The 22219-nt window shown below is 57.0% G+C and overlaps 3 protein-coding genes across 12 annotated transcripts in view; 2 read left to right on the plus strand and 1 right to left on the minus strand.

The window, feature by feature from the left end:
• The window catches only part of SCAF1 (SR-related CTD associated factor 1), an 18482-nt gene extending 10041 nt beyond the window's left edge, over window positions 1-8441 (plus strand). For 5 of the 6 annotated variants that reach the window (XM_029210989.1, XM_029210964.1, XM_029210954.1 and 2 more), the window contains 5 exons: window positions 2237-5059; window positions 5717-5799; window positions 6019-6237; window positions 7582-7710; window positions 8015-8441. In XM_029210989.1, coding sequence (XP_029066822.1) covers window positions 2237-5059; window positions 5717-5799; window positions 6019-6237; window positions 7582-7710; window positions 8015-8206 — 3446 coding nt within the window. In that variant the 3' untranslated portion in view covers window positions 8207-8441. The remainder of the gene's footprint in view (window positions 1-2236; window positions 5060-5716; window positions 5800-6018; window positions 6238-7581; window positions 7711-8014) is intronic. The other variant, XM_029210999.1, reaches the window with a different exon arrangement.
• A 1136-nt stretch (window positions 8442-9577) lies between these two features.
• IRF3 (interferon regulatory factor 3) lies at window positions 9578-14792 on the minus strand. 3 transcript variants are annotated; one of them, XM_029207497.1, is made up of 8 exons: window positions 14650-14792; window positions 13624-13796; window positions 12778-12949; window positions 12621-12691; window positions 11804-11990; window positions 11322-11702; window positions 10317-10432; window positions 9578-9810 (listed from the first exon to the last, which is right to left on the minus strand). In XM_029207497.1, the coding sequence occupies exons 2-8, from the start codon at window positions 13786-13788 to the stop codon at window positions 9643-9645; spliced, it is 1260 nt and encodes a 419-aa protein (XP_029063330.1). In that variant the 5' UTR covers window positions 13789-13796; window positions 14650-14792; the 3' UTR covers window positions 9578-9642. The 3 variants fall into 3 exon arrangements, with proteins under 3 accessions (XP_029063330.1, XP_029063320.1, XP_029063338.1); XM_029207487.1 differs by having other exon boundaries at window positions 14584-14760; XM_029207505.1 differs by having other exon boundaries at window positions 14580-14749.
• BCL2L12 (BCL2 like 12) lies at window positions 14738-20674 on the plus strand. 3 transcript variants are annotated; one of them, XM_029207538.1, is made up of 7 exons: window positions 14738-14785; window positions 15689-15803; window positions 16019-16161; window positions 17229-17315; window positions 17403-17494; window positions 18321-18608; window positions 20463-20674. In XM_029207538.1, the coding sequence occupies exons 2-7, from the start codon at window positions 15697-15699 to the stop codon at window positions 20511-20513; spliced, it is 768 nt and encodes a 255-aa protein (XP_029063371.1). In that variant the 5' UTR covers window positions 14738-14785; window positions 15689-15696; the 3' UTR covers window positions 20514-20674. The 3 variants fall into 3 exon arrangements, with proteins under 3 accessions (XP_029063371.1, XP_029063362.1, XP_029063352.1); XM_029207529.1 differs by lacking the exon at window positions 14738-14785 and adding an exon at window positions 14904-15010; XM_029207519.1 differs by lacking the exon at window positions 14738-14785 and having other exon boundaries at window positions 15059-15803.
• Window positions 20675-22219: the final 1545 nt, after the last annotated feature.

Here is a 22219-nt window from a genome sequence, read left to right on the forward strand (position 1 = left end):
TCACTGCAGTGGTGGCTTCTCCTGTTGGTGGAGCACCGGCTCTAGGCGCGTGGGCTTCAGTAATTGTGGCTCACGGGCTTAGTTGCTCTGTGGCATGTGGGATCTTCCTAGACCAGGGCTCGAACCCGTGTCCCCTGCATTGGCAGGAGGATTCTTAACCACTGTGCCACCAGGGAAGTCCCATCCTCGTCCTTTCTTTTTTCTCACAGATCTGGGGTGACTTACTTATCCTTTAGGCTCAGGGGACATGGTGCCTGGGGCCTACCACGCTCTTAGGGGGCCGCCACACTCTTAGGGGCCCACAAAAGTATTTTTGTTTCTTTTATTATTTTTTTAAAATTTATTTATTTCTTTATTTATTTGGCCGCACCGCATGGCTTGTGGGATCTCAGTTCCCCAACCAGGGATTGAACCGGGCCTCAACAGTGAAAGCCCAGAATCCTAACAACTAGGCCACCAGGGAACTCCCTCTTCATTTCTTTTAAAACCAGAAGCCATAGGGGATAAGTAAACAAGTGAGCGGGACAGGGTTCCAATCAAATGTTATTTACAAAAACAGGTGATGTGTGGGATTTGGCCCTTGGGCTTTAAGTGCTATCCGTAGCTGTGTCTGGAACCTAATAGCTGTTTTCAGCAGGACTCTGGGGTTATGTTTTGGGTTTTTGTTGTTGTTGTTGTTTTAAAATTAGGCTGTGCCAGGTCTTAGTTGTGGCGTGCGGGATTTTTTTTTTTTTTTTAGTTGCATCATGAGGACTCTTAGTTGCGGCATGTATACGGGATATAGTTCCTCGACCAGGGATCAAACCCGGGCCCCCTGCATTGGGAGCATGGAGTCTTACCCACTGGACCACCAGGGAAGTCCCTATGTTTTGTTTTCTTATTCCAAGTGTTTCTTGGTCTTCGTTTGGAAAATATTAAGAACGCAAGAAGAACTCACCCGTAGTCCTTTAAAAAAACGATTTATAAGGAAGCGGATGTCTCCAGTTTGCAGACTGCTACGATCTGCAGATGTGGTTTTTGCCTCAGGTGGTGGTAATAACAGCCCGGGTAGTCAGAGTTCGTGCTCAGCAAGTCCTTGAAGGCAGGGATTTTTGTCTCTTGTTTGCGGTTCTGTTCTATACCCCAAGCCGCGTCTGTCAGATTGATGATCAGAAAAAATGTGTTGAATGAATGAGCAGACTCCCCTTTTATAGATGAGGAAACCAAGGCAGACAGCAGTTGAGTTGCTTGCCCTCGGGCATATTGCGGGAGAGGGCTGGAGCCTGGGATCCGGGTGGGGAGGTGGCTCTGGTGCTGCCTTCTTAGCCCCAGGCTTCCCTGGCATTGTTCATGTGACCGGCGTCCTTGCTGGGGCAGGATCCTGGCAGTTACATGTGGTTGAGAGAGTGGCCTCCGGACTCTGATGTGTGTGTCTGAATCCTGGCCCCGTCATCTGCCCCGGGGGCAGCCTCGATCAGTTGTCTCCACATGTGTGACTTGTGGTGCTGAGACCGTGGAGTGCTTCGAAAGCAAGGTCTCGGGAGGGCGGACAAAATAACGGAGGACAGCACGATGCCTGGCCCGGTCAGTGTTGTCTGAGTCCCAAGCAGATGTCGCCCCTGGGATGGGGCTCATCACAGAGTGATGGGGGCACGGTGAGGACTCGGGCTCTTAGGGCTCACCAGCTTTGCCACTTTCTGACTCTGGAGAGGGAGTTTCACCTTCTCAGCCTCACGTTAGGCCTCCTGTACAAAGGGATAGATTCCCTCAAGAGGCAGCCAGCTCATCAAGCCAGGGCTTGACCCCTGCAGGTGGTCCTAGGTTGGAACCCTGGCTCTCCCATCCCAGCCTGTGCCTCCTGTGGGAACATCACTGCTGTCATTGGTCAGGGCGGTCTTGGGCCGCAGGCCAGCTTACATCTCCAGATATGAGAGTGCAGGCTGGGGGGCCACACTGACCGAGTTTGCATCCTGACTCCCCCCTGCTGACTGTGCTCTAGGGGAAGATGCCACAGCTCTCTGTGCTGCAGCTTCCTCCTGGGACCCCGGGTCGCAGTACCTACAGCGTGGAGTGTAGGTACTGTTGTTAGGAGCATCTTATGTGTTGACACACGTGAAGCACTGGAAGCAGTGCCTGCTGGTGTGGCGAGTGCTGAGCGAGGGGGACCAGCAGATGGGGTGCTGACCTGCCTGCGGGCCCCTCCGCTGCACTGGGACAGGCACCTGACCGCCACCCTGTCTCCGCTCTTCCTTTGCAGTTTCTCCGCAGTCTCACTCTTCTCGACCCACCTGTGCCCGCCACCTCCTCACCTTGGGCACTGGAGACGGGGGCCCTGCTCCGCCCCCTGCCCCCTCCTCTGCCTCCTCTTCGCCTTCCCCTTCCCCCTCATCATCCTCCCCTTCCCCGCCTCCCCCTCCACCACCCCCGGCCCCCCCGGCCCCTCCTGCACCCCGGTTTGATATCTATGACCCCTTCCACCCCACCGACGAGGCCTATTCCCCACCGCCTGCTCCAGAGCAGAAGTACGACCCCTTCGAGCCCACTGGCTCCAACCCCAGCTCATCGGCGGGGACCCCCTCACCTGAGGAGGAGGAGGAGGAGGAGGAGGAGGAGGAGGAAGAGGAAGAAGAGGAGGAGGAAGCCCTGTCCCAGAGCATCAGCCGCATCTCAGAGACCCTGGCGGGCATCTACGACGACAACAGCCTGAGCCAGGACTTCCCAGGTGACGAGAGCCCGGGCCCGGACCCCCAGCCCCTGCAGCCGACTCCAGCCCCTGGCACACCGCCTCAGGCCGACTCCACCCGGGCCGACGGAGCCACCCGCCGGCGCGTCTTTGTGGTGGGGACTGAGGCGGAGGCCTGTCGGGAAGGCAAGGTCTCCGTGGAGGTGGTGACGGCCGGTGGCGCCGCCCTCCCGCCCCCTCTGCTGCCACCGGGTGACTCAGAGATTGAGGAGGGTGAGATTGTCCAGCCTGAGGAGGAGCCCAGGATGGCGCTCTCCCTCTTCCGGGCCGGCGGCCGGGCCGCACGACCCCCTCCGGCGGCCCCGGCCCCCGCTGCGGCCCAGCCCCCGCCCCCGCCGCCCGCCCCCCGGGCCCCCGAGGGGGACGACTTCTTGTCTCTGCACGCGGAGTCCGACGGCGAGGGCGCCCTGCAGGTGGACCTTGGGGAGCCGGCCCCCGCCCCGCCCACCGCAGACGCGCGCTGGGGCGGCCTGGACCTGCGCCGCAAGATCCTGCCCCAGCGGCGCGAGCGCTACCGGCAGCGCTCGCCCTCCCCGGCCGCCGCCCCCGCCTCCGCTGCCCCCACTGGCCCGCCCACCCGCAAGAAGTCGAGGCGGGAGCGCAAGAGGAGCGGCGGCGAGGCCAAGGAGGCCGCCTCGTCCTCCTCCGGCGCGCAGGCCGCCCCGCCGGCCCCGGCCTCCCCCTGGGACTCCAAGAAGCACCGCTCCCGGGACCGCAAGCCGGGCTCCCACGCCTCGTCGTCCGCCCGCCGCCGCTCGCGGTCCCGCTCCGCCCGCCGCCGCTCGCGGAGCACCGACCGGCGCCGCGGGGGCAGCCGCAGGTCCCGGTCTCGGGAGAAAAGGCGGCGGCGGCGGCGCTCGAACTCCCCGCCCCCGGCCACCTCCTCGTCGTCGTCTTCCAGGCGCGAGCGGCACCGCGGCAAGCACCGGGATGGCGGCGGCAGCAAGAAGAAGAAGAAGCGGTCGCGGTCCCGGGGCGAGAAGCGGTCTGGGGACAGTGAGAAGGGCCTTGCCCCGGCCCAACCGCCCTCCGGCTCCACCTCCTTGGGCGGAGAGCGAGACAGCCGCCGCCGGGGGGCCGTGCCGCCCTCCATCCAGGACCTCACGGACCACGATCTCTTTGCCATCAAGCGGACCATCACCGTGGGCCGGCCGGACAAGCCTGACCCCCGAGGCCCCTCACCGGCTCCGGCCTCATCGCCCAAGCGCGAGGTCCTATACGACTCCGAGGGACTGAGCGCCGAGGAGCGGGGAGGCAAGAGCAGTGAGAAGGACCGGCGCCGCTCTGGGGCTGCCTCCTCCTCCTCTTCCTCCCGGGAGAAGGGATCACGGCGGAAGGCACTGGATGGGGGGGATCGGGACCGGGACAGGGACAGAGATAGGGACAGGGACAGGTCATCCAAGAAGGCCCGGCCCCCCAAGGAGTTGGCGCCCTCTTCAGGGCCCCCGCCAAAGCCACCTGTCAGCAGCGGCTCAGGCTCCTCGTCCTCGTCGTCCTCCTCATCCTCCCGGAAGGTGAAGCTACAGTCCAAGGTGGCCGTGTTGATCCGAGAGGGTGTCAGCAGCACCACATCAGCCAAGGAGGCCACGTCTGCTGGCCTGGGCTCCATCGGAGTCAAGTTCAGCCGAGACCGAGAGAGCCGCTCCCCCTTTCTCAAGCCGGATGAGCGGGCCCCTACTGAGGTGGCCAAAGCAGCTCAGGGCAGCACCAAGCCCAAAAAGACCAAGGTCAAGGCCAAGGCTGGGGCCAAGAAAGCCAAGGGGACCAAGGGAAAGACCAAGCCATCCAAGACCAGGAAAAAGATCCGCAGCGGTGGGGGCAGTGGCGGTGGTGGCAGTGGCCCTGCGACGCTGAAGAAGTCCAAGGCGGACAGCTGCAGCCAGGCGGCGGGAGCCAAAGGGGCTGAGGAGACTTCCTGGTCCGGGGAAGAGCGGGCAGCGAAGGCCCCTAGCACTCCGCCCCCCAAGGCGGCCCCTCCACCCCCTGCTCTCACGCCCGACTCGCAGACTGTGGATAGCAGCTGCAAGACACCTGAGGTCTCCTTCCTGCCAGAAGAGGCCGCTGAGGAGGCTGGAGTCCGAGGTGGGGCAGAGGAGGAGGAGGAGGAAGAGGAGGAGGAGGAGGAGGAGGAGGAGGAGCAGCAGCCGGCCACCAGCACGGCCACCAGCACGGCTGCGGCCGCTCCCAGCACCGCCCCTAGTGCGGGGTCCACGGCTGGCGACTCGGGGGCAGAGGATGGGCCAGCCCCCCGTGTCTCCCAGCTGCCCACGCTGCCCCCACCCATGCCCTGGAACCTGCCCGCTGGTGTAGACTGCACTACCAGCGGTGTCCTGGCCTGTGAGTGTCCCCTGGGGGGGCTGGGGCACATGAGGGTGGCCAGACAGGATCAGGGAGGAGGTCATGTGGGGACAAACTTGGAGGCAGTGGAGATACCTTGGAAGGGGTGGGTGTAGTGACCAGGACTGGGAGGGCCTTGGGTGGGTAAGGGCCAGTCAGGGTCTGTCCAGAAGGCTCCACGATGTTTGGGTGCACTGGGAGAGCACTGGGCAGATGGGAGCAGTGGGCAGCCAGTCCAGCAGAGACTGGAGGAGTGGGGTGTGTCCTGGGGTCCACCTAGAGGTAGACTGGGGTAGGCTTGGTGGAGGGACCGGAATCGGGGAGCAGGGAGCAGTGTCCCTTAAGGGATGGCAGGAGCCTTTGCTAGACTGCAGAGGTGGGGAGAGAGGCTACGGGGGCTCGGGACCAACTTGTCACTGTGTGACCCTGGCCACACGCCACCCCCACCCCTACGCCACACACACCTTGAGTCCTAAGAACATACAGGGTGTGGGCTGGTTCTCTTGGTGGCTGAGGCCCCTTTTCCCAGTTATGAGCCTGAGACCTTATAGCCTGTCTGGCGGCCCGGGGCGGGAGGTGGCACGTGGCTGGGTGAGGGTCACCCTCTTCTCTTGCGTCAACTCCCGATCCTTGTCGTCCACTCCCCACCTACTGCAGTGACTGCACTTCTCTTCAAGATGGAAGAAGCCAATCTGGCAAGCCGAGCAAAGGCCCAGGAGCTGATCCAGGCCACCAACCAGGTGGGCTTCCTTGGGGAAGAGTCCCCGCAGCCCCTTCTCTTGTCCCCTGCTTTGGGTTAGGAGAGGAACTTCAGCTCCCAGCAGGCTTTGGGGCAAGGTATCTGCCAGAAGAGGAGCCTGTTGCCTCTGGGACTGTTGGGAAGTCAGGGTGGGAATAGGGGTACATGTTCCATCCTCCCCTCCACCTCCCTTTGCTTATCCTCCAACCTTTTCCCACAGATCCTCAGCCACAGGAAGCCCCCGTCAAGTCTGGGGGTGACGCCAGCTCCTGTGCCCACCTCTCTGGGTCTGCCCCCTGGCCCCTCCAGCTACCTGCTCCCTGGCAGCCTCCCCCTGGGGGGCTGTGGCTCTACCCCTCCCACCCCCACTGGGCTGGCTGCAGCGTCTGACAAGAGAGAGGGCAGCAGCAGCTCCGAGGGACGTGGTGACACAGACAAGGTGAACTGGGCTTGGGAGAGGTGGGTTAGTGGTGACAGTTTTGCAGAGAACGCAGGCAGATACTGAGATGCAGGGGCCCGAGGAGAATGCCAGAGACTGATGCCAGCAGATGAGGACTTAGATAAAACTGAAATCACTAAGTTGTAAGGAACTAAACTTTCACTTGATTACATGATTGGGAAAGGGGTGCTAGACAGGTTTTTAAAGAATTTCGTATAGAGATGGGATGGAGGTAGGGAGAGAAAGAGAGAAATAGATATGGATATAAACACACGCATGTTTATACATATACCTACTACAGTCTACTCTTTGGTCATCTATACCTCTGTCTCTCACCCCGATCTTTTTGTGTAAGGGGGGCTCGGGGTGGTTTACAAACAAAAAATCAAGCATCTGTTCCTGGACGGAGGGAGGAAGAATGGGTGCAGGGCAGACAGGCCCCCCCTCCCCCCACTACATCTGGCTCCTCCTCCTGGGCCTTGGGGCTGTGTACCTTTTGGGTGGGTCTGGTTGCTGGTCGCTATGGCCCTGTCACCAGATGATGGCGCTGCTCACCCTTTTCGCACCCCACATACAGAGCCAGAAGGAAAGCAGAACAAACCCCCGTGTTATAAGCCCCGTATAAACGGAGGTGGGGCCACAGCTTTGATGTGTACTTGTCCATGGCCTGCGCCATGGGCTGCGGGACAGGGACAGTACAGGCCCTGAGACGAGCAGCAGGTCCCTGTTCCGCCAGTGAGGCTGCCCTGTCTGTTCTCTGCCATCGTCCTCTCTCTCCACATATGAGACGGGTGCAGGACACAATCCCTTTCTGTTGGGCGCATATTTAGAAGCCCACTCCTGTGGGGCTAGGGAGGCCTGAAGAGTCCCCCCGGGGTGGCCGTGGCTCCCCCAGCAGCTCAGTAGCTCACCCAACAGTTGGCATTCATGTTTCATGGGAGATATTGGCCCTGAAGTCTGGGGTGTCCTGCCCTTCCCAGGCCTCAGTTTACCTGCCCCCATCTTCTCTGGGATGGTAGGGAACAGCTGCCTGGCTCAGGTCTGTCTCCCTACCAGACTGTAAGGGCAGGGGACACATGGGTCCTGGTCATGGACGCCTGGGACAGCCCAGGGTCCAGCCTGGAGGAGATGCTAGTGACATTGAGAGGCCCAGGCCTGGCCTGGGGTCTGGGGCGACTGTAGCAAGGGGAGAACAGGGCAGACCCTAAGCAGGATTTCCACCTCTGGGAGTAGCTGGATGGTCAAGAAGTCTGAGCTGGTGGGCAGGTGAGTGGAGGTAGGGGTTCTGCAGTAACTCACCTGGCCTTTGCTGTCCCTTCTTCCCACTGTCGCCACCCTCGCCAGTATCTGAAGAAGCTGCACACGCAGGAGCGGGCAGTAGAGGAGGTGAAGCTGGCCATCAAGCCGTATTATCAGAAGAAGGACATCACCAAGGAGGAGTACAAGGACATCCTGAGGAAGGCCGTCCACAAGGTGGGGCCCAGAGGGGGACAAGATGCACAGAGGTGGGGAGAGGATGAGACGGAGTGATGGACGTGAGCAGACAGGCGTACAGAGATGGGGAGACAGAGGGGCAGTGGGTCACTTTGGAAGGCGAGAGGGTGACAGGATGCCTCAAGCCCACCTGGGCCTGTTCTGCTGGCATCGGGGGACAGGTAGGGGCGTTGGCCTGGATTTTGGCGGAGGGGTTCCCATCCCAGTCCCCAGCTGTGCTCAGCAGTCCAGGTGCAGGGGACCATGGGGGCTGGCGGTGACTGCAGCTGCCCCTGCCCCCCAGATCTGCCACAGCAAAAGTGGGGAGATCAACCCGGTGAAGGTGAGCAACCTGGTGCGCGCCTACGTCCAACGCTACCGCTACTTCCGCAAGCACGGCCGCAAGCCAGGGGACCCTCCGGGGCCCCCACGGCCGCCCAAGGAGCCGGGACCCCCTGACAAGGGCGGCCCGGGCCTGCCCCTGCCCCCTCTCTGAGATCCCCAGCCGCCCCTTTCCTCCTTCGCTGCCTCTCTGGAATTCTGGACGTATTTATGGCTCTGCCTCCCTATGTCCCTCCCCTGTCAGTGGGATGATTGGGGGAGGGTTGCTGCGGGAATGAGGAGAGCCCCCTGCCCAGCCCCACTGCCATCTCCCTCGCCCCAAGCCTGTGCCCATTGCCCCTCCCCTCTGTTCGTGCCCCTACCCCAGTTTCATTAAAGATTTCATGAAATGTTACCCCTGAGCCCCAGGACTTTTAGCCCTTTCTTTTCAGAGTCCAGTTTGGGAAAGGGTTGGGGAGGAGCCTTGGCCCAAGTGTGAGGGTGGTTAGTGGGGAAGTAGACGGTGTGACTTGGGAAAAGTGCATTCCTCTCACTTGGCCTGTTTCTTCGTCTATAAAGTGGGTGTTGTGAGGATTAAGAAAGACGCAGGCGGGTGAAGCACTTCGAACCGGACCTGGCACATAGGAAGCCGTTGCTACTGATACAGAGTGGTGGTGATGGGAGGGAGAGGTCCCTGCCCCACCTGACCAGTGTCTGCCCAGCTCAGGACGTCTAGGTGCTATTTGTCTAACCTTGGAATTGCCCCAGAAACAGGATCTTTGTCCTCCATTCAGTTTTGTTTTTTTTTTTTTACCAGTCCTATGAGGCTGGGGTGATCTAATTGACTCCCCCGAGATGGAGAGGGAAACTGAGGCATGGAGCAGCAAGGGCCACACAGTGAATCAGGGCCGTGCTGGCCTCCATCAGTCCCTGTTACCCAGAACCCAGGCGCGGTGAGGAGAGGTGGGTGCAGCCAGGCTGCGGGGGGAGGGTGGGTTCCGATTGGGGGTGGGCTCAGAATTCCTTTACAACTGGCCCTCAAAGGCCCACATGGAAGGGAGCCCAGGGCCCGGAAAGGAGAAGGACTTGCCTGAGGTCACCTAGCAGGAGTTGGGAGGGGACCCAAGGGCCCTGACAGGCAGGACAGGCAGGCGAAAGGCTCTGTGCTTACTGGACGTCGGCCTGAACTGTTCATAGGCAAGACGGGCGTTCCAGAGTGAGCCCCAGGGTCGCCCTCAAAGAGTGGCACCCTTAGAGTCAGACCTGGATTCTGACCTGCCTTGTATTTTCCTACTTGGTGGACTTTCCTCCTCTCTAAGCCTCAGTGTCTTGGTCTGTAAAATAGGGGTGACTGTCACCTACTCACCAGGCCACAGGGAAGAGGTGAGGAGTGTCAGCTGCCCCCTGCACAGTGCCTGGCCTTTATGCAGTGAGCACCTAGGATATGAGTGGCTTGCACAGATGGATAAACGGGCCTTAAGAAGGAATAACCCCCAACTTGGGTCAGGGCTGGCCCAGGGACAGTGAACACCAGACAGACAAGTGATGACCATAGCCGGAGCCAGTTTATTGGTTGAGGTGGAAGTTGAGGGCTCAGGCCTCCCCAGTGACCTAGAAGTCCATGTCCTCGACCAGGTCCTGGAGGTAGGCCTTGTACTGGTCTGAGGTGAGGGAGAGTGGGTGGCTGTTAGAAATGTGAAGGTCCACAGTGTTCTCCAGGGAGGAGGCACCCCCTACCCGTGCCATGTCTAGCAGGGCTCTGAGGCACATGGGGACAACCTGAGGGAGGTGGGGGAGAAACAGTCAGGGGAAACACCCAGCACCGTCTACTGTCGGGGATGGGTTGAGTAGACTACAATTCCCGACAGCCCCCACTGTAACCCAGGATGAACCGTTAGGCCCAGGGCTGCTGGGCGTTACAGTTTTCCCCATATTCACCACCAAGGGAGACCATAAATGGTTCTTAGGGCTGAGGCTGCTGAGGGGTTCCTGGAAGCTAGAGCTGAGCAGCTTGTGATCAGGACTCCTGGGAGCTGTAGTACCTCACACAGGCTGCTAGGACTTGTAGTCCACCAACTTCCACGTGGTTGGGAGAACGCAAATATAGGCTTTGGGGGTGAGGCCGTGGGAGGGACACCAGAAGCTCCTGAGGAGGAACTGGTACTTGCAGAGACTCTTAGGAGTTGTAGTTTCTCCGAGGGGACTGTGGGAGTTGTAGTTCCCAGAAGCAACCTCCTCCCTTTTAGGATCTACCCCTCAGCTCCAGGAGCCTGGGGCTGCAGTACCTTGACCATCACGAGCCTCTTGACCCATGGTTGGTCCTGGGGCCATGACTGCCCCACGCAGAACCAGAGGGTGTAGCGTGGTGAGCGTCCGCTTCCTTCGATGAAGGCAATCAGATCTGGGGGCCCAGGAACCTAGTCAGAGATGGGAAGAAGACCCTCTACCTGCCCCTCCCTGCTCCCCCAAAACCTCAGTAACATCCTCATCTTCCTCCCTGATCTAAAGCTCAACATATCTCTGCCACCATGACCAGGGGGCTGTTGATTTGGGGAAAGTCCCTTCAGTTCTGGCACAAGCTGAAATGTTCCTTCTCCCTTCCATCGGGGCTGGGCTGGAAGGTAGGCCTCCACACACACCTCCTGGAGCCTCAGCATTTGGATGGGAAAACAGGCCCAGGAGGGGAGTCCACTCCCCCAAGGATGCTCAGTGATTCTGGAGTATAAGGTGGTTGGTGGTTACTGCTCTTTAACCCTTCAAGGCCATGCTGTCCAATATGTAGCCATTAGCCACCACAGCTATTCAAGTTTTAATTGTATCTAATTAAATCAAATAAAACTTAAAAAACTCACTTCCTCATTTGCACTCACCTCATCTAAGTACTCAGTAGCCACATGTAGCTAGTGGATACCATATTGGGCAGTGGAAATACAGAGCATTTGCATCATTGCAGAAAGGTCTGTTTGGAGAGCAAAGCCCTAAAGGATTTCTTTCTCCTGCATCTGTCTTTCCACCATAATTGTAATAAATGATAATGACTATGGCAGCTAATTCCCCGAAGCACCTTCTGTACGCTGGGCCCTGTGCCTCCTGCCAGCTCCGGGCAGGTGAGAGAGAGGAGACAGTCCTTAGACTCCACAGGTTCAGAGCAGTCCAGTCCTTCTCCCCACAGTTTCAACCACAAGCAGAGCAGCAGGGTCTGAATTCGATCCCAAACCTCCTGACCCCAGAGTTTTTAACCACCATTGCCTGCCGTTTCCACAGCAGAGCTAAGGCCCCACCTCACTCACCTGCTATGAAGGGCCCCATGTTGAACACGCCTCCTTCCCTGTCCTTGGGCACCTCACCATCAGGCCTGTGACCACTGTTGGGGAGGAGTTCCTCGCCCACGGCCCAGTACACATGGCAGTGCCCCAGCCTCTGGGCCCAGAGCCACTGCCCAGCCCTCCACAGAGCTAGTCCCCCGCCCAGGCAGCTCAGCACCCGCTGCACGTAGTCTGTCACGCCCCTGTCTGTCAGGGACGCCGCGGGGTCTGGCAGTCTTATTGGCTGCCCAGGCAGTGTCCTGTCCCCTGCTTCTGATCCCACCAGCCGCAGGCCCCCCGGGCAGAAGACAGTCTGCTGGAAGACTTGGCAGCCCCGGTAGAAGACGGTCACCTCGAACTCCCACTCTGAGCAGCAGCAGCAGTAATGTGAAGGGGAGAGAGAATGAGGGAACGTCAGGGGGCTTGCGGCCCAGCCCTACCCCCTCCCACCCACAGCTGGCGCTCACCTTCCTCGCTCTCCAACAGCTGCTTCAGTGGGTTTTCAGGGGGTCCCGGCTTTGGGCAAGGAGCAGGGACATCTAAGTTGGGGCCCAGCAAGAGCTGAGGGGGGTTCTCAGGGGCCATGGTCAGACTTGAGGGCCCTCCATCTGGGGCCAAGTCCATGTCACTCAGTAACTTCTCCAGAATGTCTTCCTGGAGAGGAAAAAAAAAAGGATCCAGGTATTTCCACAGCCTTTTCTGGAGACTTCCCATGGACCAAGTTTTATGCTCAGCGATGTGGGGACCCAGAGAGGAGACAGACCTGAGCTTTGCCCTCAAGGGGCTTCTAACCTGGGGCACAGAAAGTATGCACAGCTTTGATGTATGCCGGGCACTACAGTGGCCCGAGGGGAGCAGCTAATTCCACCCAAGGATCTGGCTCTCTGCAAGCAAGACCCGGGCAGAGAGGGCTGGGAAGAATTTCAGAGGGGACTTCCCCTGGCACAGACATCAGCAAGATCAAGGAGAGGTTCTGAGTTCCCAAAACGCTGAGAGAACCCTGCACAGGGAGGAAAGCTATTAAATTCTTGAAAGGTGGATTAGGGCCTTGAATGCCTGCTGAAAACTCTGAATTTTCTCCTGAGGATGCTGGGAAGCCATGGAGGGCTGTGGGCAGGGGGTGGGGGGACAGGGTCAGCACTGAGTCAGGTTGGGGACAGACTGCAGGGGACAGAATGGAGCCTGGGGTGATGGTGCAGGGGAAGAAGATGAGGCCTGAATAGGCCCATGAGGACGCAGAGAGGGGATGGGGCAGAGAGCAGGATGGTCGGGGCGCATTCTTACCTGGATATCAGAGGTACTGCATCTGCCATTGGTGTCTAGAGAGGTGTCTGGCTCAGCTAAGTTCCCAACTCCTGTGGAGAAAGGTGGGAAGTGGAGTGGGGGCGCTAGGGATAGTCGAAATCCCATCCCTCTAAGTGAAGCCTCACTTCCAGCACACCTGAGGTCACAAACTCATAGATCTTGTGCGGGTTGTGGGGGTCCTTGCTGTGGTCCTCTGCTAAACGCAACGCTTCCTTCCGGTTCAGGGCGGACCGGAAATTCCTCTTCCAGGTGGGCAGGTCCGGCTTATCCTTCCCAGGAGTGTAGGCACCACTGGCCTCAGCCCAGGCCTAGGGGACCAGTGGTACCAAGATAGTGGAGAGGATGACTTAGACCTTGCCCCAGGGGTCCCAACCCTGTCTCCTCTTGTCCTAACACCGTCCTCCCCCCCCGACACGTTCTAACTTGGCAAGGTTCCATCCCCAAACTCAGATTCTCTGCGCCCCGAATCCCCCTACAACCACCCTTCAAAAACCTTTGCTTTCTAAGCCAGCCTTCCAGGTCCTAATGAGTGTCTAACTCTGCCACCAACCTGCCCCCGGATACCCTCTGTAATAACCCCGCCCCCTCGCACTCTAACTCGGCTTACCACCACCGGTGTATCCTAATTTGGTGGTAAGAAACCTCAGATTCAGGGCCAAGTCTCGCCTCTAATATTCCAAGACCGGCCCCCAGAAATTCTACAACCAAGAGCCTCACCCCGGAGGGCCCGAACTCCCCAGGATGCATTTCCTTCACTTTCCCGATTCCGTTACCGGAACCTGGCAGCTCTAATCCTGACTGCTCTCCGACACCAGTCCTTGGATCCTACTAACTAAACCCCTTCCCGTTCTAACTCCACCCACCTCAGTCTGTCAGAATGAGAGCAGGCCTCTCCATGCTTGCTAATCCCGCCTTCTAGGCCCCGCCCCCTGGGAGTGCACCTCCGCCCCCTCGGAGTCCACCCCGCCCGGCGCGCCCGCACCTGGAAAATGCCGAAGTCCTCCAGCTGGGCATCCTGCCGCAAGCCGTGCTTCCAAGGGATGCGGAAGCGCGTGCGGCTTTCATCCAGCCAGGCCACGCCCTCCAACTGCCCCTGGTCCAGCTGAGATACCAGCCAGGGCAGGATGCGAGGCTTTTGTGTTCCCATGGTCTGGCCTGCGCGCAGAGAACAGGTCCTAGGTACAGGCGGCCTCCCAGGCCCACCCCGTGCGGGGGTTCCGCACCCAGACCTCCCTCACGGGCCACGGCGCAGGTCTCTCACCTAAAGTTTACTGGGGTACAAACAGGAGACCTTCTCCCATCCTCCAGCGAGGCTTTCTAATTCAGCGAGAACTCCCTCCCAAGCCCATTTTACACCCCCCTCTCCTTTCCCCAGCTTCTTCTGTGTAGGTAGATACCTCTACCTCCCTCAATTGCGCCCGTGTACACCTTCCCTCTTCCATTGAAAGCCCGTTCTTCCCTCATCACCCAAGGCAGGTACTCCCACTTCTAGGGTAGAGCCCTCCCTCTAGTTACTGCAATACAGACGCTAGTGACCTGTAGACCGCTACCTCCCGCAGTTACCCCACGGTAGACCCCCTTTCACAGTTCAACCCCGTCCCGATGATCCCCTCACCCATTCCCACAGTGGACCATCCACAATCCCTCCCAAACAGACAGCCTCCCTCCTCCAGGGCACGTCCCCACTTTCTAGAGTGGACTGCCTCCTATTCTTACAGTCCGTCCATCTCTCCCCTAGATCCCCCAGTGTAGACGCCTCCTCTCCGCTACTTCTACGTTTGCTTTTTTTACAGCCGATCTCGGCGCCAGTCATTGCTTCACTTTTTTCTTTCTTGCTTCACTTTCCCCCAGACTACACAACCGCCCTTCTCCACTGTCAGTGTAGACCCATCCTTTCTCCGATTCCTCACCTCTGGACGCCACCTACTCCCCAGTTACCTACGTTTCCTATGTGGTGGGTCGGGGCGCGCAGAGTGCTCCAACCACGTCTGTTTTTGGGGTCTCGTACCTCTCGAACTCTCAGCTGCACAACCCACTTCCGGTCGGCTGAGCTTTAGAGGTGGGGCTTCCTTTTCTATCGATTTCCTGAAATAAAAACGACTTCACAGTCATATGGGTGACTCCAAAACCAAAGAGGCTGCTCGGTAAGCGCGGGCGTCGCCCCCCAACCCCATGCCCTTTTTAGGCCTTCCGACCGCGGGCATGCTGGGAACGTCACATGCAAATTAGGCGGGACCCAACGCTCCTCCCCTCTACGTTTGGGCCGTCACCAACCCGGCCCAGTGCGCAGGCGCGGGAAAGTTGACCTAAGAAAAGAGAGTTTATACAAGTTCAGTGGAGGAGGTGGCGGCGGCGGGGCCCGGGACCAGGTGAGCGGGACGTTAGCGAGGGCTAGGTGAGGAGGAAAGAAGAGGGAGCCGGGATCCAGGAGGGGGCAACTCAGTCCCGCTTCTCCGACATCCGAGTGTCCTGGGTCTCCCAAACGCTAGCCTCAGAGAGTGGAACTACACCTCCCAGCAGGCTGCGAGGCGAACCAGTAACGGAGGGAGGGGAATGTTTGCTATGAAACCTGCTGGGATTGGTAGTTCTCGACCATCTACGGACGTGAGCAGCTTGGCATATACCTTCAGAATCAAGAAGTCCCCAAGCCCCCTTCTCCCTCGGGGACTCAGAAGTCTGAGGCCCCCGCCCCCTTCTCTCTTAGCCTCAAGAGTTCACACCCCCAGCCCCCTTCTCCGAAAACTCAAGAGTCCAGGCCCCCAGCCCCTCCTCCCTTAGACCCAAGAATCCGGATCCCTAGCCTTCTCCTCTCCCAGGATCAAGGTGTCTTCCTTCTCATCCCTCTTCTCCATCTGGAGACTTAAGCGTCTGGGCCCCCAGACCCCCAACTCTCGTAAAGGACCTGGGAATGCAGACCCTCAGCCCCTTCCCTCTTTGGGGACTCACAAGTCCTGGCCCCCTCCTCATTCGGGGACTAGGAATTTGGGTCCCCAGCCCCTACTTCCCGCTGAACCCTGGAGCCCATCCTCCAGCTCCCTCTCTCACAGGTGCCCCCATGGCAGGCTCGGAAGAACTGGGGCTCCGAGAGGACACGCTGAGGGTCCTAGCTGCCTTCCTAAGTAGGGGTGAGGCTGCGGGGTCTCCCATTCCGACCCCACCCAGGTAAGAGGAGTTGCCCTCCTCCCTCAGGGAACGGCATTTGGGCTGGGGCCCTCTCCATCTCTTGCTCCTGGACTCAATCTGTCTCCTTTCCCCCCCTCTTTATATCTGGCTCCACTCCTTGTCCTGGGGGTTGCAGGGAAAGGCCCTCAGTGGGAGGACAAAGGGACTGCTTGCAAAGGGCCTTTGGGGTCACTCTCTGAGGTCCCCTTCCCCAGGAGCCCTGCCCAAGAGGAGCCAACAGACTTCCTGAGCCGCCTTCGAAGATGTCTTCCCTGCTCCCTGGGGCGAGGAGCAGTTCCCCCTGAGTCCCCTCGGCCTTGCTCCCTGCCCCTCCGGCCATGCTATGGTTCAGAGCCTGGTAAGAGATTTCCTTCGATCACCCAAGAACTGGCAGCTTTGATTCTTAAAGCATAGAGAGGATAAGAAACTAGTTCAGGACCACTCAGCTAAGGGGGTAGCTGTGGGGGATCTCCAGCACCTACCCTCACCCCCGACCCCCAGTTGGTTTACTATCTGTCAATTCTGTGAGCAGGCTTCAGGAGGGCTTTGGGTGCCTTTCTTTCTTTCTTTCCTTTTTTTTTTTTTAACATCTTTATTGGAGTATAATTGCTTTACAATGGTGTGTTAGTTTCTGCTGTATAACAAAGTGAATCAGCTATACATATACATATATCCCCATATCCCCTCCCTCTTGCGTCTCCCTCCCACCCTCCCTATCCCACCCCTCTAGGTGGACACAAAGCACCGAGCTGATCTCCCTGTGCTATGCGGCTGCTTCCCAATAGCTATCTATTTTACATTTGGTAGTGTATATATGTCCATGCCACTCTCTCACTTCGTTTTAGTGCCTTTGTATTTGTTATCTCTCTTTCTACACATGCTTCCTTGCCCCTAAGACTTTTGTAGCCACCAGTACCCCCAATAGGGAGGCAGGAAACCTGATTTCCAGTCACAATTCCCTGGCTGTTTTGGTTACATAAGTCCTTTTCTCCAGTAGCAAAGTAGGAATGGGCGGGGTGGATACTGGACTTGATCAAGAGTGACCAGTAGGTTTCTTCTCATATGTGATACTGGATAGACAAGCAATGGCTACTGGGAGTGCTCACTTGGAGAGGATTTCACAGCTGGGGAGAAGAGTTCTGTGATGAGTTGTTGCCTGAAATGGGCAAGAGATAGAGTGGTAATAGCTGGAGTGCCATGTGTTGCCTTCCTTAGATGGGATAATCTTCAAGGTCCAGTTCGGCTCAAACCTTCGAAGTCCAATTTGGGGAAAAGTAAAAGGGTCTTTTACCAAGTTTGTTCACTGGGCCTCAATTTATCCCATTCTGAAATGGAAATCATTGCTACCTGGCAAGATGGTTGGGAGGAGAGAATCCCTAAGTTCCTCATGTCCTGAAGTCCCATCATTGGCTCTTTTCATCCCAGGCCCAGCTACTCCAGATTTCTATGCCCTGGTGGCCCAGCGGCTGGAACAGCTGGTCCAAGAGCAACTGAAATCCCCACCTAGCCCAGGTGAGGTGCAGAGGGGCCCTGGAGAAGGATGAGGGTAGAAGGGTCGCCAGGGTTCTGCTCCCAGCCAAATTCTCTTCTGCCCCCCAGAATTACAGGGTCACGTACCCACAGAGAAGGAAGCCCTGCTGCGAAAGCTGGTGGCCTTGCTGGAGGAAGAGGCAGAAGTCATCAACCAGAAGGTGATGGGTGGTCTGTTCCATCCCTTAGCTAGGATAGGAGTTGCGGCATGGTTCCGCACTGGGACCCGAAGCTGGATCTGCATTGTCATTGGATGGTCAGGTGGGGAGAAGGTGGGACAAGGCTTCAGTGAAGGGGTGAGTGACAGGTAAGCCAGGGCAATACTTTAAATTAGTGACTTCTTTGATCATCAAAGGGGCGTGGCATGAAGGCAGAGGGGTGTGGCCACCAGAAACTGTTCTAGGAAGGAGATTGGAGGAGGTGAGTCGGTAAGGGAATGTATGGTGATGGGAAAGGGAGGAGGGGGTAGCTTGAAGACAGCTGTCTAAAATCTGAAGCCCTGATTGACTATATAGGGACGTTGCTTAGAACATGGGGGAAATGGACTGCCGGAGGGAGTGTGGCTTGTGACTGTGTCCTGGAATCAGGTTGGGTCAGGAGCTTGGACAAAGTGTATGGCCTTATAATATTCATTGTCTGGTAGAAGGCAAGGTTGCCGTCACAGGCTTGGCCTTCGGGGAAGCCCACAGGGGCGTGGCTAGAATGTTAGCATGCTAGAACACAGCTAATACAGGGCTTGGTCCTGATTGGCTGTCGAGGCCTTGTCAGGGGCGTGGCTTGGCTTCTCCGGTTCTAGGCCATCTTGCTGTGAGTAGTTTGGCCGAGATCATATAGTCTCGTTTGTGATTGGCAGATGTGCTGGATAGGGGCGTGGCTTAGGGCGTCACTTATAGCTAGAGCTCTTGAAGCCACGCCTCCCAGCCTCCCATTGGCTGGCTACGAGGGTGTGACTGAGGCAGACCCTGCCTCTTCCTCCCCGCCCCACAGCTGGCCTCAGACCCCGCCCTGCGGCGCAAGCTGGCCCGCCTCTCTGCTGGTTCCTTCAGCCGCCTAGTGGAGCTCTTCTCTAGCCGGGAGGGCAACCCTCGCCCAAGCCAAGCACGCCCCTCGCTGCCGTGCCCCGGGCCCCCACCGCCTTCCCCGGAGCCTCTGGCCCGCCTGGCCCTGGCCATGGAGCTGAGCCGGCGCGTGGCCAGGCTGGGGGGCACCCTGGCCGGTCTCAGCGTAGAGCACGTGCACAGCTTTGCGCCCTGGATCCAGGCCCACGGGGGCTGGGTGAGCCGCTAAAGCCTCTCTGGGCTTCCCTTTACCTAACTGTAATTGTAATTGTATGTGTGTGTATTGGGGGGTGGGGGTGGGCGGGGAGGCTCTTAGGCTTCCTTTCAGACATCACGGGTGTTCTCCCAGCTCCACCATTCATCCATTCTGTGTTTATTGAGCACCTAATGTACACGAGGCACTGTAGTGATCAGTGCAGATGCTATGCCCAGCTTAAACCACTCTGGTATACACTAACACTTATGAGCTAGAAACAAGCTTCTTCATCCGTAAAGGGAGGAGAATTGTATACCTACCTCAAAGTGTTATTGTGAGGATTAAAATGGGATCATCCTTGTAAGTACTTGACATTTATGTGAGTATCTGGTGACTGTCTGCCTGTGCAGCACTGCCTGCGGGAATGCCCTTTGCCTGGTATCCCCCTGCCTTGCTTCCTCTGCCGCTCTGCTCAGGTATCTCTCTCAGCGAGCCCCTCCCTGATCCCCATTTAAAATCGCAGCCACCCCTACACTATCCCCTTACCTTGCTTGCTCACCGCTTTAAATCCAGTGCTGGGCTCAGAGCTGGATTAAGCTCCTTTGTACTGGCTGTGTGACCTAGGCAACTGTCCCCGTCTCCCTGAATACCAATCTCACGCCGCTCAATGGGCACCATCTCACTTACCTGCCTCATCACTGCCAGGCTCTCAGAATGTAAGCATTGCTTCATAGACTGGCAGGAGCTGGCTAGGTGCGTTTGAGGAGTAGAGAGACAGCCAGTAGGGCTGGAGCAGTGTGAGTGAGGGGGAGAGGGTGGGAGATGAAAGCAGGAGGGGCGGCCAGATCATGCAAGGCTTTAGGCCTTGTGGTCAAGGTAAGAACTTGCACTTTGACTCAGTGAGCCAGGAGTCCTAGGAGGGCTCAGAGTAGACGGATGCGAGCTGTCTTGGGTGGTCACAGGTGCCCTCTGGCGGCCGTATGAAGAATACTGTAGGGGGCAAAGACCCAAGGGGGTGACTGGGCTGGTCCACGGAGAAGGTTAGGGTGGATCAGACCAGGGTCGGGGTAGTAGAGAATTCTGGATTTAATTTGGAGGTAGACCTGACAGATTTTGCTCATGGAGTGGATGGGAGACGGGAGTCAAGGATGATGCCAAAGATGCTGGCCTGAGCAGCTGCAGGGCTACATCTGATGTCCTCTGGAACCAGAAAGAGCAGAGTGGAGGCGAAGGTGGGGAGCAGGTTTGGAGAAGAGGCAGAGGTGATTGGAGGTGGTCCAGTTAAGGGAGAGAGACCCCTGAGACCTCAAAGCAACATATGACGGGACAGTCGATATTAGTGTCTGTAGCTCAGAGCAGAAGCTGGTTTATTTGTAAAATCATTTTATTTGTTAAGGAATGATATCAGGTAAGCTTGGCCAGGTACTCAGCCAAGGACTTTAGTGGAATGATCCCATTGAAACCCCACAACAACCTTACGGGATTCGATTATTATCCTGGTTTTATGGAGACTGAGGGAAAGTCCCTTATGCAGGGTGGGGGATTGGAGTTAGGGCTTTAACACAAAGCCAGGGCTCTTTATCATTAAAGCTCCAGGACCCTGTTTGTTCCCCGTCTTTGAGTCTCTGTCCACCCACTCTGGGGCTCTGTCTCCCCCCGCCCCTTCTAGGACTCTGTTCCCATCCACCCCAAGTCTCTGAGCCTTTCTTGGGGTCTCCATCCCTCATCCCTGTCCACCTCTCTCTGGGTCTCTTTCCCCTCCCCCTCTCTGGTTGCTTGCCTTCCCCGTCTCTGCTCTCACTGGGCTGGTGTGGATGCTGCTGTGAGTGGAGGACGCCTCTCTGCTCATGGGGCTCTGCCACTTTTCCCTTCCAGGGGGGCGTCCTGGCAGTTTCACCTGTGGACTTGAACTTACCCCTGGACTGAGCTTTTCCTCAGAAGCTGCTACAAGATTGGACCTCATGTCCCTGCACTCTTTTTCCAAGCCTTCCTATTCCACTCAGGGCTGTGGGGTGGTGCCCACCCTCTCTGTTTTTGCCAAAAAAAAAAAGTTTAAAATGTTTTGACATTAAAAACTTTTTAAAGTATTTAACGATTTGTCCTTTCACTCAAGAACTAAAGTTCTACGTAGAGGAGATTTGGTTCGGAGACCTCTCTGGTTTATAAATTGAGGAAAGAACCAATTCATTCATTCTAGAAATATTTATTTGGGGCACCTACAAGCACCTGTCACCTAAATATACAGCATATTTGAGGATACCTGTAAATATGATTCCAGCTAATTATATTTTTCCCCTATTGCATGATTTATTTATTCCAGCTAATCCTGTGTTGATAGTCCTGGAGTCTTTCTAGCTATTTCCAGAAGAAAGCTATGACCTTTCTTCACAAGACATCCAGAACACCACCTTCTTCTCATTTTTCTCTTCACACAGCTCCTTCTGAGCCTTTTTTGCTGGTTTCTCCTCATCTGCCTGTCCGCCAGAAATTTGTCACCTTTTTAGGGCTATCACCCCCTTCACCGAATTATGTTCGTAAATGCCTAAAATGAAACGCACAGGATCACAAAGGAAGCCAATTACAGTCGAGCCTCAGTATTCGCGTATCCTGTATTTTTCGAATTCGCCTACTCGCGAACATTTATTTGTAGTCCACAAACTAATACTCACGTGCTTTCGCAGTTGTTGGCAGGCGTGCTTGTGTTCAGAGCAGCAAAGGCTCTGACTCGCTCGATGGGCACCTTTCAGCTCAGATCAGGCGAGGCAACTGCGCCTTCTTGTTTCAGCTCTCACGCTGTATACAAGCGTCCTTTCTGCAATCTATTTAGTGCCACATTTTTCAGATTTCTATGCTTTTTTGTGGTGATTTCTCTGTTTGAAAGAGCCCCAAGCATAGCGCTGGAGTGCTGGCTAGCGTTCCTATAAGTGCACGAAGGCTGCGATGTGCCTCAATTAGACAAGCTTCGTTGTAGATAATTTTTGTTACACTGCTGTTGGCTGTGAGATCACTGTGAATGGACCAACTCTATATTAAATAACGTGTCTTTAAACAGAAAACACACAGAAAACCTGATTATATGTTGATGGGTTGGCCAAAGTGTTGTGACAAGATGCTCGTGGGAGCTTGACCCTGTATCTCTCCCAGGATCAATGGCTTGGTGTTTGCCAGTTCAGTGTTCACAGCGACTTTATAGGACGTAACTAGCACAAATAATAAGATTCGAGTGTATGTGGAAATAAAGCTTTCAAGATTTTTTTAAAAAATATTTATTTTATTTGGTTGCGCCGGGTCTGTAGTTGTGGCAGGCGGGCTCCTTAGTTGCGGCACACAGGCCCCTTAGTTGTGGCATGCGAACTCTTAGTTGCGGCATGCATCTGGGATCTCTTTCCCTGACCAGGGATCAAAGCCAGGCCCCTGCATTGGGAGTGCGGCCTCTTAACCACTGCGCCACCAGGGAAGTCCCAAAGCTTTCAAGATTAATATAAAAATTAGTGGCCTAATAATAGGCATGCCGGGCTTGGTGGCGCAGTGGTTAAGAGTCTGCCTGCCAATGCAGGGGACACGGGTTCGGGCCCTTGTCTGGGAAGATCCCACATGCCGCGGAGCAACTAAGCCCGTGCGCCACAACTATT

The sequence above is a fragment of the Monodon monoceros genome, unplaced genomic scaffold (genome assembly GCF_005190385.1).
Source record: "Monodon monoceros isolate NGI ecotype Baffin Bay Population unplaced genomic scaffold, NGI_Narwhal_1 Super_Scaffold_10, whole genome shotgun sequence".
NCBI classification, from domain to species: domain Eukaryota; kingdom Metazoa; phylum Chordata; class Mammalia; order Artiodactyla; family Monodontidae; genus Monodon; species Monodon monoceros.

Coding starts and splice junctions, on each gene's coding strand:
- IRF3 (XM_029207497.1), bottom strand. CDS start 13,788: ATGGGAACACAAAAGCCTCGCATCCTGCCCTGGCTGGTATCTCAGCTG. Junction 11,991..12,620: donor GCAGTACCTCTGATATCCAG/GTAAGAATGCGC, acceptor TTTCCTCTCCAG/GAAGACATTCTGGAGAAGTT. Junction 11,703..11,803: donor GCTGTTGGAGAGCGAGGAAG/GTGAGCGCCAGC, acceptor GCTGCTGCTCAG/AGTGGGAGTTCGAGGTGACC.
- BCL2L12 (XM_029207519.1), top strand. CDS start 15,550: ATGCAGACCCTCAGCCCCTTCCCTCTTTGGGGACTCACAAGTCCTGGC. Junction 15,804..16,018: donor CCCATTCCGACCCCACCCAG/GTAAGAGGAGTT, acceptor CCCCTTCCCCAG/GAGCCCTGCCCAAGAGGAGC. Junction 18,609..20,462: donor TCCAGGCCCACGGGGGCTGG/GTGAGCCGCTAA, acceptor TTTCCCTTCCAG/GGGGGCGTCCTGGCAGTTTC.